General features: G+C 35.2%; 3 protein-coding genes across 20 annotated transcripts in view; 1 reads left to right on the forward strand and 2 right to left on the reverse strand.

The window, feature by feature from the left end:
- Positions 1-188: 188 nt before the first annotated feature.
- Positions 189-1,724, forward strand: LOC100647124 (ER membrane protein complex subunit 3). Its single transcript, XM_003402101.3, has 4 exons — positions 189-485; positions 587-843; positions 922-1,263; positions 1,333-1,724. The coding sequence occupies exons 1-4, from the start codon at positions 337-339 to the stop codon at positions 1,341-1,343; spliced, it is 759 nt and encodes a 252-aa protein (XP_003402149.1). The 5' UTR covers positions 189-336; the 3' UTR covers positions 1,344-1,724.
- Positions 1,702-4,373, reverse strand: LOC100646883 (nitrilase and fragile histidine triad fusion protein NitFhit). 4 transcript variants are annotated; one of them, XM_012318317.3, is made up of 6 exons: positions 4,237-4,373; positions 2,926-3,076; positions 2,695-2,850; positions 2,400-2,606; positions 2,116-2,328; positions 1,702-2,044 (listed from the first exon to the last, which is right to left on the reverse strand). In XM_012318317.3, the coding sequence occupies exons 2-6, from the start codon at positions 3,034-3,036 to the stop codon at positions 1,886-1,888; spliced, it is 846 nt and encodes a 281-aa protein (XP_012173707.1). In that variant the 5' UTR covers positions 3,037-3,076; positions 4,237-4,373; the 3' UTR covers positions 1,702-1,885. The 4 variants fall into 4 exon arrangements, with proteins under 4 accessions (XP_012173707.1, XP_012173705.1, XP_048270057.1 ...); XM_012318315.3 differs by lacking the exon at positions 4,237-4,373 and adding an exon at positions 3,569-4,112; XM_048414100.1 differs by lacking the exon at positions 4,237-4,373 and adding an exon at positions 3,318-3,562.
- Position 4,374: 1 nt separating this feature from the next.
- The window catches only part of LOC100647243 (tyrosine-protein kinase Btk29A), a 328,457-nt gene continuing 316,800 nt past the window's right edge, over positions 4,375-16,031 (reverse strand). For all 15 annotated transcript variants that reach the window (XM_048414083.1, XM_048414084.1, XM_048414096.1 and 12 more), the window contains 9 exons: positions 11,323-11,387; positions 10,027-10,092; positions 9,650-9,778; positions 9,374-9,567; positions 8,889-9,060; positions 8,165-8,333; positions 7,962-8,080; positions 7,627-7,879; positions 4,375-7,220 (listed from right to left, as the gene is read on the reverse strand). In XM_048414083.1, the coding sequence (XP_048270040.1) occupies positions 7,119-7,220; positions 7,627-7,879; positions 7,962-8,080; positions 8,165-8,333; positions 8,889-9,060; positions 9,374-9,567; positions 9,650-9,778; positions 10,027-10,092; positions 11,323-11,387 (1,269 nt within the window). In that variant the 3' untranslated portion in view covers positions 4,375-7,118. The remainder of the gene's footprint in view (positions 7,221-7,626; positions 7,880-7,961; positions 8,081-8,164; positions 8,334-8,888; positions 9,061-9,373; positions 9,568-9,649; positions 9,779-10,026; positions 10,093-11,322; positions 11,388-16,031) is intronic.

The raw sequence follows: 16,031 nt of genomic DNA on the forward strand, positions 1-16,031 counted from the left end.
AAGTATTTATATATGTAGAATTAATATATTATAACTTTTTCATGCACATTAAAAATTTATTTTTTATATACGCATAAAGTATATGTAATCCTGAAGGAATTTTATTTAATTTAGTTGCTTTGTATGCTGCAAAAAATACATTAAATACACTTTATTATCGGTGAGGTATGAATCATTATTTCTATATCGTGTCGTCTAGGGGGCTCCTGCTATGTATAACTGGCAACTGGTATTAACATGCACATATTCTTGCCTTTGTAAAATGTTCTTCAATCTATTTAGTTTTCTTACTTTTCTTCTTTCTTCCGCGTAAATTTCGGTGCAGCGACAAGTGGTATGGCTGAGTTGATTTTAGATCCAAACATTCGAGGATGGGTGTTCTTACCTATCGTTGTGATTACGTTTCTCGTAGGCATTATTCGACATTATGTTTCGATATTACTTGCCTCACAGAAAAAGGTTGAGCTTCATCAAGTACAAGACAGGTGATTACGTGAATCTATAAATTGCATATGTGAATATATAAATATAGTGTATTTCCAACCTGTCGAAACATTTCATTATTATATATTTTGATGTTTTCTAGTCAAGTGATGATACGCTCTAGGCTGTTAAGAGAAAATGGTCAATATATTCCAAAAATGGCATTTATTAGCAGAAGGCATTTCTTTAATAATGAAGAGACAGGGTATTTTAAAACACAAAAACGTGCCCCAGTATCGCAGAACCCAATGACAGATCCTAATATGATGACAGATATGTTAAAGGGAAATGTAACTAATGTTTTACCAATGGTATTAATAGGTGGCTGGATTAACTGGATGTTTTCTGGCTTTGTAACAAGTACGTTCAAAGGGTTATGTGTATGATCTAGAGCATAAATTCAGTCTTTTCAAATTAACACCAATAATTATATTTTAGCTAAAGTACCATTTCCTTTGACATTACGTTTCAAACCAATGTTGCAACGTGGTATAGAATTAGCTACACTTGATGCTGCATGGGTTTCATCTGCATCTTGGTATTTCCTTAATGTGTTTGGATTACGTTCCATTTATACACTTGTCCTTGGAGAAAGCAATGCTGCTGATACCTCCAGACTTTTACAGGATCAAGTATCAGGTGCTGCAATGTCTATGCCACCAGATCCAAAAGCTGCTTTCAAATCAGAATGGGAAGCATTGGAAATATATGAACATAATTGGGCGCTGCAAGGAGTTGAAGCAGATCTTATAGGATCCCAAAGAATAGATACAAGTGAAGGTATGTGGATATGAGCAATGATAAATTTTATATTAGCCTCTTATTTTAATAATACTTTGTATCTTATAGGTAGCAAATAATAAATATTACATCTATATCCATAGATATAGCATGTGCCATTTTTGGATAAATAATCGAAGTTTTAAGAAATTACTAAATGAATTAATAACTTGAATTATCATAATAAATGATGTATAATTTATTTCGTTCTTTATAACATTCTACAAAATATTATTTTACATTTTATTAGAATATCTGCATTACAATTTCTTAGTAGTTTGTTATACTTTCAGTTTTATATGTACAAAAATTGTCAACAATTATAATTGTAGCAATATATTTTCACCTACTTTACATCTTTACGGTACAAATATTTATAAGTTAATATTTATAAGTTATATTAGACAGTATGTACAATAAAATTCATCATAATAAATGTTTGTTTTATACATATATATTAAGAAAATATAATGTTTATTACATTTCAATCCCTAGTTACTTTACATAAAATATCAGCCTTAGCACGAGCATTTGCTCCTGTCAAAAAGTAAAGATAAAAGCAAGTAAAATTTAATATAATTATATAGATATATACGTATATATACATCATTTAAATTAAAGATTACAGGGGTTCTATTTTAGGATATACATCTGTTCGACGATGATTTTCGCACGGCATATTTTCCCGAATTCGTTTTAATAAGTTTAAATCAATTTCTGCTAAAACCATATCAGTTTTTTCACTACACTGCGCTACTATAGTTCCCCATGGATCAATAATCTGACAAAATTTTATACATATAGCATCATATTTAATGTAATAAAACTAGCATAAACTATAAAATTATTTACCATTGCATGACCCCAGCTCACTCTCTTTTTGTTATGTGCACCAGTTTGAGCTGCAGCTATAACATAACATTGTGTTTCTATAGCCCTTGCACGCAATAATACTTCCCAATGAGCAGCACCTGTTTGATATGTAAATGCTGATGGATATGTGAGAATTTCCATTCCCATATTTCTTAATGAAAGAGATAATTCGGGAAAACGCATATCATAACACTAATATTACTGTTAAGTAAATACAATTTCTTAGACTTGAAGAACAAGATTATAAAATTTAAAAAGGATACAATACTGAGGCCTAATTTACCAGCTGGTGTTGATATGGGTGGTTCAATCTTTTGCCCTGCTAAGACATAATCTGATTCCATTAATCTCACGCCAATAGTTTTATTGTCCATATCAAATAAATGGATTTTACGATAAATACTGGCTATTTCCCCTTCACTATTTATTACAACATGTGTATTACTTATACGCTTTTCATCGTCATCTAACTATAAATATGTAATTAAAATATATGGATTAATAAAAAACAATTATAATATTTTTTTTGTAAAGAAATAAAAAGAAATTTAAGCTTACTGCTTCATGTAATCCACCTAACGATAACCAAATTTTATTTGCTTTAGCAATTTCTTTGTAGCTTGACATTATTGATCCATTCAAAGGTTCAGCCATGGCTACTATATCTTTTTTATTATCGGCTAAATAATCACAGGCTTCAGGAAAGAAGGCCATCTATCAAAGTAAAAATTTATATAAATATAAATAATATTTAAAAAATGAAATTAAAGTTTTATTGTATGTGCTTACACAAGCTGTTCTAGATTTAGCCTTCTCAGCTAGTTCTCGTACAGTTTGTAAATTTTTTTCTTTATCATTTATTGATGTCATTTGACATACTGCAACTAATGGATGTGCCATAGTACTAAATTTAGCAATAAGATGTCCCGAAAATTGTTTTCTAAAAGATCAAGTTATAAGATGATTAAAAATAAGTGATAAGAAAGTTCTTTGCTTTTTATGTTTGTATCAATATAAAATTTTTTATAGACAAAGTTAAGTTACATTTACTACAAGTAATTTACTAGATACACTTATACATTTTCTTATTACATTTTCTTTCCAATTATTACCTGTGACATTTAATAATAGAAAAACTGCTTAGAAAATACATGCTTATCGCTTATTTATGTTACACGTACATAGGAACATTTGACAATACACAAATGTCAATGTTGAAATGGGATACATTAATAGATATATACTAATAATTATATATTTTATAATGACGTTTTGTTTAAAGAAGAAAATAATTTCTATAAATCGTAAAGTATGCTTAGATAAGAGTTATACATATATAACAAGTTTTTACAAATTTATAAAATAAATTATCAAAATTTTATAGGTTAACGAAAAGTAAGTATTGAATGTCGTGCACTCGAATTGTGCTCACGTAGTCATGAGTCATCTACCGGCTACTGCAGACCCTTTGAAACAAAGTTTCAATCAGTTTGAATTCTGTGACTGCTGCGTTATGTTTGATTTGTAATCACGTTAATACTTAAAAAAAAAAGTTGTGCTGCATGTTTATAACGTTGGTGTTTGATATTTATGCTTCATGCCAATATAGTGCGGTATAAAAGTAACAATAATAGTGGTAAAGTACTTCTATAAATATGATAAAAATCGTCCTCGAAATCAATACATTGTGAAATGTGTAGCAATCGTTAATTTGTAATGAAACAAACTTCTATCAGTAAATCAACTTTATTTTTTTTATGCCTTCGTTCATGTAATAATTACTAAGCTAATTACTAGCTTCATATATATATTGATAAGATCCTTTATCAACAAAGAGGTATTAATAGTACAATTGAGTTTTCGAAGGTTACGGATTATTGTATATTCAACAAATGTCTAATATTCTAATTTCCCTAATGATGTATCATAAACTTAAATTCACGTGACAATTAAAATTTTAGTAAAGATTGTGTTGAATATTAAGGTAACCTATTTTTATTAAACTCCTCTTATATTGTGCCGATTTTTATGTTCAATTTCTTTCGAATGACTGGATGTTCTGCTTATTATGGAAGATGGTGCTCGTATTTTTTTACTTACCTTTATATGATCCTGAATTGTTTGAAATTCCCGCTTCGTGATGTGCTCCTACATGCATATATTCATCCATACTATCATTAAGCACGCCAATTCTAATTATAACTATGTTTTTCGAACATATTGAAGCGTAATAGAACGTATCCTCACAAAGAATATTTATTTTCACATGTAGGGTTTTTTCATACATATAGCTACATAATCTACATCTACATGATACCTTTGGTAAAGATACAAATTCTCATGCACATATATAGAACTTCACGGGATCCTTCCTGTGGCGCGTGTTACTTCCGGTAAAGTATTTCATGATGGATAAGAGTTGCCCAAAAAGGCGGCCTATGAAATTTTCGAACTAGATTAGACAGTAATATCCTTGAACAACATAAATATTTAACTGTTACGGCTTGAGCACGACGCTAATTAACACTATTGTGCAATATTCTGAATCATCAATACGACTTTTGCAGTCGCGTGAACAGACATTGACAGACGCATAATTCAAACAATTAAAACGAAATTTTTCTCTAATGTACATATATGTATACAGTATCTCTTACTAAAATATCATGATAATTATGAATTAAAGAATATAAAATTTTTTTAAAGGGTTTTTTACTCTAAGGTTAAGAGTATAAAGTTTTATATTTGAACTTTCGACCGTTCATGGGGAGACGCATCTCGAAGAAGCGCGCCAACAGGAGTAAATTCCCGTTACGATTTGAATAATCGACGCCACGAATCATTTCATCCCTTACTTCGGTTAAGATAATAATGGCGGTTGAATGAATATAACGCCGACATTAACAGGTTAATACATCCATACATACAAGATCCAACAACTTCAAAGTGATACAATGTTGCGTATATGGAATGCTAAACTACGAATGAATGAGACCCGAGACTCGTTTCGTGTTGGTAACTGTGATGATGTATCTTCTATCGATTGACTGTCTTCGACTTGGCGATTCTGCTGACTGACTTCTGACTCCTTCTGTTCTTCGAACTGTGCTTTAACTCGAGCTGGTTTTAACTGACTATTCGCTCTTATGTTATTACGGAGGGAAGCTCGGTATGCGTGTGCCTTTTGAACGAACGATGCCCATTGGTTATGACCCACGTAATGAATGAAGATAGGGGGAGGAAGCCTCCTACCAACGTGGATCGTGAGTGATCTTGTTCATGAGAAAAACCAGCTTTTCCGTTAGACAATATTCGTTTTTCCCGTTAGGTAACTACCCGCTTTCTCCGTGATTTTTAAGAACGAATAATAAACCTAAGGACTGTTCTAAGGACCAGCCATAAGCAGAAAATACTTACAGGACTGAAAATTCAGTTAATAAGATTCTGTTTATGGTGGTTCCTTAGGTTTATTGAGGGTCTGAATTACTGTGCGTGGGCCTTTGACGGTCAGACCATGAAGGTTGGCGCACGGACTGTCCCACGCGACGTAACAACAATTCTTAACGTTATATGCTCTAAGATAATCTACTTTCATTTAAATTTGTATTATTAAGATATCGTCGAGTTAGAGAGAGCTCGCTCTATGAAAGATACAATAACAATTGATAAAAATGCGTCTATTAGGCGAGTAATATTGTTATTAATGATTCTAAATCTACAAATAATACCGGTAATACAACAGGACATGTTATTTTTCTTTATTCTATTTTATTAAATTGTCATTTAAATTTGTATTATTAAGATATCGTCGAGTTAGAGAGAGCTCGCTCTATGAAAGATACAATAACAATTGATAAAAATGCGTCTATTAAGCGAGTAATATTGTTATTAATGATTCTACATCTACAAATAATACCGGTAATACAACAGGACATGTTATTTTTCTTTATTCTATTTTATTAAATTGTCATAGTATATAATACACAAGTGAGACATTCATTTATTAAATTCACTTATCAAGCAGAAATAATGTTCTCATTCGTGGAGTTACGTTTAGTGTTCTCGTTAAAATGTCGATAACAAAAGGACAGTACACATTTCTACGGCAAAATCACAACTTACTAATATATCCTGTTCGAAGGACAATCAATAAATACTACTGTTCTATTTGTAAATGCATTCGTATCGTTGCGTGGAACAGATACTCATGATGGACGAGGCAGGGAGTTGGAGAGTTGAAGATTAGGATAGATTGAAAAAACCTGATATATCCGAGAAACACATAATAATATCACGCACTCGGATCGTTTTCGTTCGACGAGAAAAGACAACATCTAAAATGTCTATAGTAAAGAGGAAATTTTTGAAAGTTGGTTTAGATCATAGAAGGAGAGAGAAAGAGAGAGAGGGGGAGCGAAGGGTACGAGGGTAAAGGGTCGCGATGCTGCAGGGTCAAATAATGTCGTATTAATATTGTTTCTTCTTCTTCTTTCTTTTTTTTTTTTTTTTTGTTCGCTTTTCTCGTTTCTTTTCTGTTGTTTTGTAAGCTGCGTTAATACAATCGTTGAAATCGACACATATACTTTCGGGACACACACATATAACTTTTATTTACCTTTAGTGGCTCGTATCGCCTTGCAAATTTCAATCCACGGGTGTCCGTAGGAACTGCAAATGTCACAGACGTTCGACGAGCTTGATGATGGTTGACTAGGTTGGTGGCCGGGTGTACTTGGTGAGGATGACCCTTCTTTCTTTAATTTACACGTGGATGATGTAGACGAGAGATGTAGAGAATCAACCGAGGGTGGTAGAGTGGCGGGTGCACGTGTTTTACGTGACGGTAATGTTGCTGAGTTGTACGATGACGACGAGTTAGACGATGGTGGTATTGAGGGCGATCGCTCGATCGATGGAGATTTTGCCGCCTGTATTGACCGGCTCGGAGGCGACGATAGGCGCATACACCGTAGAAGGTTGAGTCAATCATTGAGCAGACCTTGAGACACACTAATTAGCTGCTCCTTCAGTACGCGGAAGGAGGGTCGTACTTCCGGGCAATGGGCCCAGCATTTTCGCATTACCTAAAACACAAATAGTCAATTAATATACATATAGTCTTGTTAAAGTCTTGGGGTTGTTGTAGGATGATCTTATTAGGAGAATTATTTGAAAATAATCATGCTTATTTCTTTACATATTATGTATACTGAGTGGTCCAGGTAACTGTTTCATGTTATAACTCCGTTAGCAGTGCAGTTACAGAAAAATGTCAAAGGAGGAACATGAATGATCCAAAAAGTACTATATTCGTAGGGCCATGTCTTTTTTGGAAGTGCAGTGGTTTATGTGCAATCAATAATTGCATTATCTTTTTAAAATGGAATCTCTAACTGCACTGGTAATAGAGTTATAAGATGAAACAGTTGCGTGGAACACCCTGTATATCATAGCGTAAATAATTTGGAATACGATATGGCTATGACAAACCTCGTAAACTTCTTTGAAGCAGGCTTTAGGTTTTTCCAATATGATCCCGCGTTGCACTCTTTCCACAACTTCGGTGTTTTTTAGGCGACCATAAGGCATCTTTCCGCATGTGAATACTTCCCACATAAGCACTCCATAGGCCCAGACGTCTGATTTTGAGCTGAAGCGAGTGTAGTTCAGCACTTCTGGGGGCGCCCATTTAATTGGGAATTTGGTGCCTCCGCTACTAGTATACTGGTCATCCAGTACATATCTACAACGAAATTAAAAGATTTCTAACTAGTAACTATAAACTAGGAGTACAAGAAGCTGCATAATGCAGAAAAGATCTTCACCTTGCTAATCCAAAGTCTGCAACCTTTACCACATTTTCTGAGCCCACTAAACAATTGCGTGCAGCAAGATCTCTATGAATGTAGTTATGTCTTTCTAAATAAGCCATGCCTTTGCAAACCTGTAATTCAGAGTATTTCAATTAGCATTAATAATTACAATGATTAAGAAATGAAAGAATGACATTTAGCAATTTTGAATTTACCTGTATGCACATGTCTAAAAGGAGACCAACATTTACTCCTAGAGTTGTTTCATGACGACGGAGGTAGTTGAGCAGAGATCCATGTCGCATGTATTCAGTGACAATGTATATTGGTCTGTCCTTACTGCAAACGCCATATAGTTGGACCAAATTCTGATGTTGAAGTTTTCTATAGTCAATAATTTAACATTTGTCATTCACTAAATTTATTTCTTAACACTACAATTATTAACACGTTGACTGCCACGACACCCGTATTCGGTGTCAGCAAAGTTTCTGGTCGAGCCGCGTAACCCATATTCGGGTGTCGCTTATTTGACTACTTGCAAAGGATTGTCGTAGGTATTTGAAAAGATATTCCATAATAATAAAGCTGTTGAATTGTTATAAAAGTAATACGAAAATGGTTTATTTAAAAAATTATTTAGAATGTAAAACTAAGAAATAAGTTTTCAATTTTTCTTTTCGACATTGTAACGAATTAGGGCAAAGATTTTAAGTTATTTAAGTGGAAAGATGAGAAACAAATGCGAAGAAATGGAAACGAAAAAAACGAGAGATCATCCTTGGGACCATTACTTGAGCGACTCGCATTACTAAAATATCGATGGGAGCACCTAGCAGAGAACGCTTGGTACTGCTGCACGCGTGGCCTGACGGAGATTTCTTTGAAAACACGCGTGGCAGTCAACGTGTTAAAAGATTGATTTAATTATCGACTTACGTCATCACTTTAGCTTCCTCTATAAAATCATCTTCAGACATCGTGCCTTCCTTCATCATTTTTACTGCAACGTCTATAGAACCGCGCCATTTTCCTCTTCGCACTACGCCAAATTGTCCAGAGCCAAGTTCTTCCAACAAGTGCAATTCTGCTGGATCAATCTCCCACTTATCTGTAAATCAAAGACTTATTACAGCATTCTGCAGAAAATGTTTACTTCTTAAGCTTTTGTAATTCCCTTAAGGGTTTTTTTTCTTTTGAAAATTACTAGTGGATATTTATGCAGATTCATATTTTCATGAGCAGAATTAAAGAAATGAGATTTAGATTTTTAAAGGCAGGAGATTTGTTTTGTCTCCCGAATATTATAACGTGTATTCTATCTTAGATATTTTATACATTTTTACGTATTATGTGACCAGCATACATATTTTCTTTATAATTCCCATAAATATATGAGAATCTGCATTCTCGAAATTACAAACCATGACTGAGGCCAGCAGTTGGCGGCACAGGGCGATCACAAGGACTGGTTTTCAGTCTGCTGGCTAGTCCACCGCTATTGTGCTTATGATAGTTAATCAAGTCTGGTATTGAGCCACAGCAATGTTTTTCAGACAGATAAAACTCTCCTCTAGTGTTTTGTTTGATGTGGTAGTGTTTTACGTGAGGATGTGGGCTATAACGATACGAATATCTTCTTATTAATTTTTTCTACAATTGTTAACGTACAAAGAAGCATTGTATGTGAAAACACTTACACTTTAGTGTAGAGAGAAAGCGTGTACAGTCCTTTGGTAGACGAATTACGTACGACGAAGCAACCTTCCTTATCCTCCTGTTTGAGCAATGATTCTGCGCGTTGTCTGGACATATCACCCACATACCACCTACAATTCCAATCATTATATTTCAATCATCATTATATATAGCATGCGTTCATTATTTAGTTGCTTGTTTATTATAATCTTTGCCTTTTGCTTTACGATAGCTTCCAGCTTACATGATATTTACATTTACGTTTCGAACTCTTATCTTACTAATTACTCAACTCAATACATGTTATTACTACCTCACAACATTACATATAACATTAAAAAAGCATAAATTCGTGTATGAACTCTCTGCAGGTACGTACTCATATCTCTGAAGACCCAGGAGTTCCTTTTCCTTCACGTAGTTGCTGGGGATGTAACCGATGGATCTGGAAGAAGAATCAGAGGTTACAATTAATGTCTCTACGTTATTCTCTGTCCAAACTATTCTATAAATATTGTACAAACATTGTGCAATTATTAAAAAACCGATATCACGGAAATTTGATGAAACCTCGCAAACGAACATTATGATTAAGTTTTGATAAAATCCAATTACGAATTTACAGCAGACAAAGTAACATCATATCGTGTAATGGACGTCATTTTATCATTATCCTGCTTCGTTTCCACGCATATGTTCGCTGCTCAAATATGCAAAACGAATATCAATACGAATGTGTGATATTTGTCAATATCATTTGTCAATATCATTTGTGTGTACATTGATTGCTCTGCATACATCGCGTACATATTTCAAAAGTGACGTAACTCAAACAAGTATGCTTTTGGGAAAAGCGAAGAACTATTTCTGAGCTTAAACGGTAGATAATTATTTACCAAACCGGCCAAATGTTGGTCAAATTGGTAACATAATTCGTAACGGTTAAGGGTATCATCCCCTTAATCTCATTATCAATAAAATTAAGTTCAAATTGTAACATTATTGTTTGTGAAAAAATATAAGCTCTTTTTTATAGCAATAAATGCAGAATATTATTTTATAAAAGCTAGTTAGTGAACTAACTTATACCATTACGTTTATCAGTCCTTTACACATGCAGTACGCTAATATAGATATTTTACATGCCAAGTACAGTTTCCCTTAGCTCGTGTTTACTTGCTACACGTCTTATTATAACGTTCGCTAGTCGAATCGTCTACCAACGAATGCATAGCCCTAATCCGCTTTTGGTTGCGTTAAGTAGTCATCAGGGAGTACGAAGAGAGGAACCTAAGCCATTAAAAGCACTCGATTGCCGAGCATGCAAATTGCTACGAAGATATGGGTATCGAGCGAAATGTCGTTAATCCTAATTACCGCTTGCAGCAAGAGATTGCATAATTGGCTGGATCTAATTAAATTGAAGCTTGATCTCGATCGAAATCTTTCGATCCGATGTGTAGTTTTATTCGCTTGAATTAATGTTTGCTAAAATGGTAATAAGTTTTCAAGGATATTTTAGAGAAAGTTTTAGGACAAATGACGTAAATAAATAAATTAGAAGCGAGGCAACATATTAAAGATAAATGTAGCAAAAATGATTCTACGTAGAATTAAAATTACGCTTATTTTGTTTTGCTCTTCTTTTGTTGAATATGATATAGCCTTTACATACCCGTGTTCATCTTTGACTTTCCACCAATGTTCTTGAGAGTCGTCCAGCACCTCGTACTCTGCACCCTGCAACACAAAACAATTTATTGTTATTCTTTCATCATACTTGAATAATTTAAATTCCGTGTACGATACGACGTCGACAAGTATCAATCAATGACTTTCAATTCTAACCGCGAATAATACGACCTTCGATGTGACTCTCGACGACAATGTATGATCTCGAAATAATCTTAAACTTGAATGAAGCAACTTCGACTAATGTTAAAAACCAACCACATAACAACATAACCTCAACAATCATCCATGATTTTTACCTTGATTGAAAATAACTTTGAGAATCATCGGTCACTTCCAAGTGATTCTGAGCGTCGATTATTCAACCTCCATCGTTACGCGACATGATCGTCAAACAACCGCAACCGGAAGTTACACTGAATCGTATTTAGTTGAGCACCACAAAATATAATACGTTAAATTTCGCGAGTAACAAACGTGTCTATTGTCACGTAAAATAAAAAGCAGGAGGCTCGAACGAAAAGAAAAAATTAAGATAACAAAAAAAACAAGAGAATTTATTTCTGAATTTACACTGACTGCGATTTTGTTCTGAGCTCCATCCGTGACTTTCCAAGACTGAAGCTCTTACAATTTGACTTTCGGTAACATCTGTTTCTCCTTTCTTTGTCATCTCTCAATATCCCCAATACCCTGTAGGCGTACGTGACCGTTGTCGCACTTCTAGGACATTCGGTGGAAGGACCGTTAGGATACAAATGACTCATTAGGCACTTCGGCGATATACATTGTCGCCAAGGCCGCCACATCTCTATCTCCATCATCGGTCCATCGGATTTGAAGTATGCCGGTCGTGACATACCCCCCAGTTTAGATTGATCTTGGTCCTCTAAGATCGTAGTAGAATTGGTTGGATTTGTTTATAAATCGTAATTCCTATCTTGTGAATTTAAGACAACTAACCAAGAGTATTGTTACTAGTGCTAGGGTCAGCATTATCCTGGAAAAAGTACGTTTTCAATCGGTTACCATGTATCTTTTTCTTAATATTGTCGAAAGATATAATGTAGTAAGGAGTTTTCACATCATTGATTCTATAGGGTCCTAACCATTCAATGTCCAACTTATCTCTTTTATGGTCATTGTGAATTAAAACAAAGTCTCCTTTCCTAAACACGGTCTGAGTTTTAACAATCTTTCTTTCTTGGTCTCGCTTGTAGCGTTGCTTATTTTGAATAAGTGTTTTGTGAGCTGTTTCCCAATATTTATTTAACTGTTTTTGCCAAAGTGAGTACATATCGTCATAGGTAAATGTGGGGAATTTGGATATTGCGGAAGGTAAGTTCGCTTTTCGCCCAAAAGTCAATTCGAAGGGGGAGAATTTCATGTTTTGTATTTCTGTTCCTTCATGTTTTGCAGTGTTGTATCCTAAACAAATGAAATTAAGTACTTCGTCCCATTCTTTGTCATTGTCGTGTAACGCAGTACGAATTAAATCTTTAACCGAGGCATGTGTTCTTTCGAGGGATCCGTTACTCTGTGGGTGAAATGAAGTTGTTTTGACGTGTTTAATTTTAAAGGCCTCTTTGAATTTCGTCATTAAATCGCTAACAAAATTTTGTCCTTGGTCTGTCAGAATCGTCTTTGGTGCCGAAAATATGTAAATATAGTGCTCAATGAGCGCGTTAATTATAGATTCAGTTCGTTGCGTTTTGAGGGGAACAAGGATCAGATATTTCGTAAGTTCGTCGTGAATTGAAAGCATATATTGATTTCCGCGTTTGGTTTTCGTCATCGGTCCTATGATGTCCATAGCGATTTTGTCGTTAGGGTGAAGTGGTGTGTCTGAGATCTGTGGGGACTCTTTGGGTCTGATACGTGTTAGTTTCTCCTTTTGACATGTGTCGCGTGTCTTCACGAAGTTTTCTACTCTTTCAAAAAGGCCGGGGATTTTGAACTTATCCTTAATCCGTTGATACGTTTTCTGTATCCCTAAATGTCCTACGGTGTCGTTATGGTTTTCCTTTATTGCTTGTAGTATTTCGCTTTCGTCTAGTTTTAAGATGGGGTTGGGCGCATAAGTAATTTCCTTGTATGTGTCGTTAAAATATATTAGCATGAGTTTAATCTATGTTTTCTCTAATTCAGTGAAATCGTTATTTCCTATGCCGATTTTTGTTGTATTTTTAAGAATTTTGTAAAGTTTTCTGATCCAAAGTGTCTCGTCGTATTCCCCTAAATCGTTTCGAGTTAATTGGTAAAACGTTTGATCATTCGGTTTAATTTCTAAGAGTTTCGGGTTTTCGTTGTTGTTTTTCCATTCGTTGAATGAATTAGTGTGGTCAATTAATAGGTCGAGATTAACTATTTCGTTGCGAGTTACCGCGTGAACCCTAGATAAGGCGTCTGCAGCTGTATTATCTTTACCCTTTGTGTATTCGATTTCATAGTTGTATTCTTCGAGTCTAAGTCTCCAACGAATCAGTCGACTAGAGGGGTCTTTGCAATTGTGTAGCCACTTAAGGGCTTGGTGGTCGGTTCGAATAATGAAGCGTCGTTCTAACAAGTATTGCCTAAGTCTTTTCACGGCCCATACGATGGCCAAGAGTTCCTTTTCTGTCGTGGTATAGTTTCGTTCGGGTGGGTTTAGTGTCCTTGAAATGTAACAGCAAGGATGACCGTCTTGTGACAGTATTGCTCCTAGTCCTTCGTTACTTGCGTCGGTGGTTAGGGTAAAGGTTTTGTTAAAGTCCGGATAAGCTAGTATTGGGGAATTACAGAGTTTGTCCTTTAAAGTATCAAAGCTAGTCTGGTGTTTGTCAGTCCAATGGAATGGTGTGTCCTTTTTTGTTAAGTCTGTAAGGCTTTTCGCGATTTTAGAAAAATTCCGAATAAATTTGCGGTAATAACCTGCTAAACCTAAGAATGATTTAACGTCCGTAGCATTGCGGGGTAATCGAAAGTTTTTTACAGCGTCTAATTTCTTGGAGTTTGGTTTAACTCCTTCGGCTGAAACTACGTGGCCTAAGTATTCTAGTTCCGGTTTTACGAATTCACACTTATCCGGTTGCAATTTAAGTCCTAATTCTCTGAGTCCCTGAAATACTATCGCGAGGTTTTCATTATGTTCTTGAATCGTTTTTCCGAATATCACTATGTCGTCCAAATAAACAAGCCAATATTTTCCTACAAGTCCAGTTAAGGCTCTGTCCATTAATCTTTGAAAAGTAGCGGGTGCGTTTTTAAGACCGAATGGCATTCGATTGAACTGAAAGTGGCCTTGCGGTGTCGAAAAAGCGGTATATTTTTTGGATTTCTCGTTCATTGGAATTTGATGAAATCCTGAGGATAAATCAAGCGCCGAAAAGAATTTCGCGTATCCTAGTTGTGTCAAAATGTCGTCTATGTCAGGTAAAGGATAAGCGTCTTGTTCCGTGAGTTCATTTAGTTTCCTAAAATCAATAACTATCCTCCATTTCTGTTTTCCTGAGGCGTCTAATTTTTTCGGAACTACCCATACCGGAGAGTTATAAGGGGAATCGGATTCTTCTATAATATTTTTCTTTAACATGTCTCCTATTTGTCGCGAAATTTCGTCTCGATGACATTCCGGTGGTCTATACGATCGTGTGTTAATGATTTTATCTTTGGTTAATGAAATTGTGTGCTGGGTTAAATTAGTACAGGGCAAAAGGTCGGTTTCTAAATTAAAGATGTCAACGTAGTGGAGAATAATCTTTTCTATGGATTCGCGGATTGGCTTTTCAATGTGATCTGTTCTCACTAGGCTTTTTAGTTTTGATACGTTGGAAACATCATGGAAATTTTGAATATTATTAGAAATTTCAATGTTTTGCTCACCAGTGTTGATAAAACATACTTTAGTTGGTTTGCCTTCCAGATAGATTGTTTGAACTCTGTTTTCTCCAGGAGTTAATTGTATTGGTTTTTGAAATAAAATGGTTTTGTCATTTAGTCGGATTCTGTCATTGGATATTGAATAGTTATACTTCTCTAAACATGGTAGCCCAATGATTCCGTCTTCGATGATTGGGAAATTGTCCGGTACTATGTGAAAGATGTGGTCTTGTCCAAAAATTCGTTTCGTTACGTATTCGTTCGTTTCGTATTTGTCTCGTCCCATAGAAAATTTTTGTCTAGGCCCTATTTGTATCGCGTTGACAGTTTTGCTACGTTTCACTAGGTTTATCCCTGCTCCTGTGTCGATCAGAAATACTCGCTCTGTGGTTCGGGTTGACAAAAGTATTGTGAGTAATCTTCCTGTGGTGATGTTGACTCGTATGTTTCGCGCGGTTCGTCTATACTCTGGTTCGATGTTACTTCTCGTGTTTCGTCCCTTTCCTGAACTGCTTGAATTCTTGCGGGTGGTCGGTCGTACTGGCTCGGTTGTAGAAAATTTTGGCATTTGCTGGCCATGTGTCCCAGCTTTCCGCATTTGAAACACTTCATTTGCGCGCGTTCAGCGGGTGGTCTATTCTCTACTCGGTCAAATATGGTAGGGTTTCTGAGCTACTAGTGCGTTAGGCGATCTAGATAGTGTATTAGATCGTCTTACCTGCATTGATTGATTGTTGAGGCGATTACTAGCGGAAGGCAAGCGACTACTTGACCAATTGGCTTGCCGTTCTTCTCGTGAATAGCGTTCGAAGTCGGCTGCTTTCTTTTCAGCTT

Source organism: Bombus terrestris, chromosome 18 (genome assembly GCF_910591885.1).
Source record: "Bombus terrestris chromosome 18, iyBomTerr1.2, whole genome shotgun sequence".
NCBI classification, from domain to species: Eukaryota; Metazoa; Arthropoda; class Insecta; order Hymenoptera; family Apidae; genus Bombus; species Bombus terrestris.

Coding starts and splice junctions, on each gene's coding strand:
- LOC100647124 (XM_003402101.3), top strand. CDS start 337: ATGGCTGAGTTGATTTTAGATCCAAACATTCGAGGATGGGTGTTCTTA. Junction 486..586: donor CTTCATCAAGTACAAGACAG/GTGATTACGTGA, acceptor GATGTTTTCTAG/TCAAGTGATGATACGCTCTA. Junction 844..921: donor GTTTTCTGGCTTTGTAACAA/GTACGTTCAAAG, acceptor ATTATATTTTAG/CTAAAGTACCATTTCCTTTG.
- LOC100646883 (XM_003402099.3), bottom strand. CDS start 3,289: ATGTATTTTCTAAGCAGTTTTTCTATTATTAAATGTCACAG. Junction 2,329..2,399: donor GTAAATTAGGCCTCAGTATT/GTATCCTTTTTA, acceptor CAGTAATATTAG/TGTTATGATATGCGTTTTCC. Junction 2,045..2,115: donor TGAGCTGGGGTCATGCAATG/GTAAATAATTTT, acceptor AAATTTTGTCAG/ATTATTGATCCATGGGGAAC.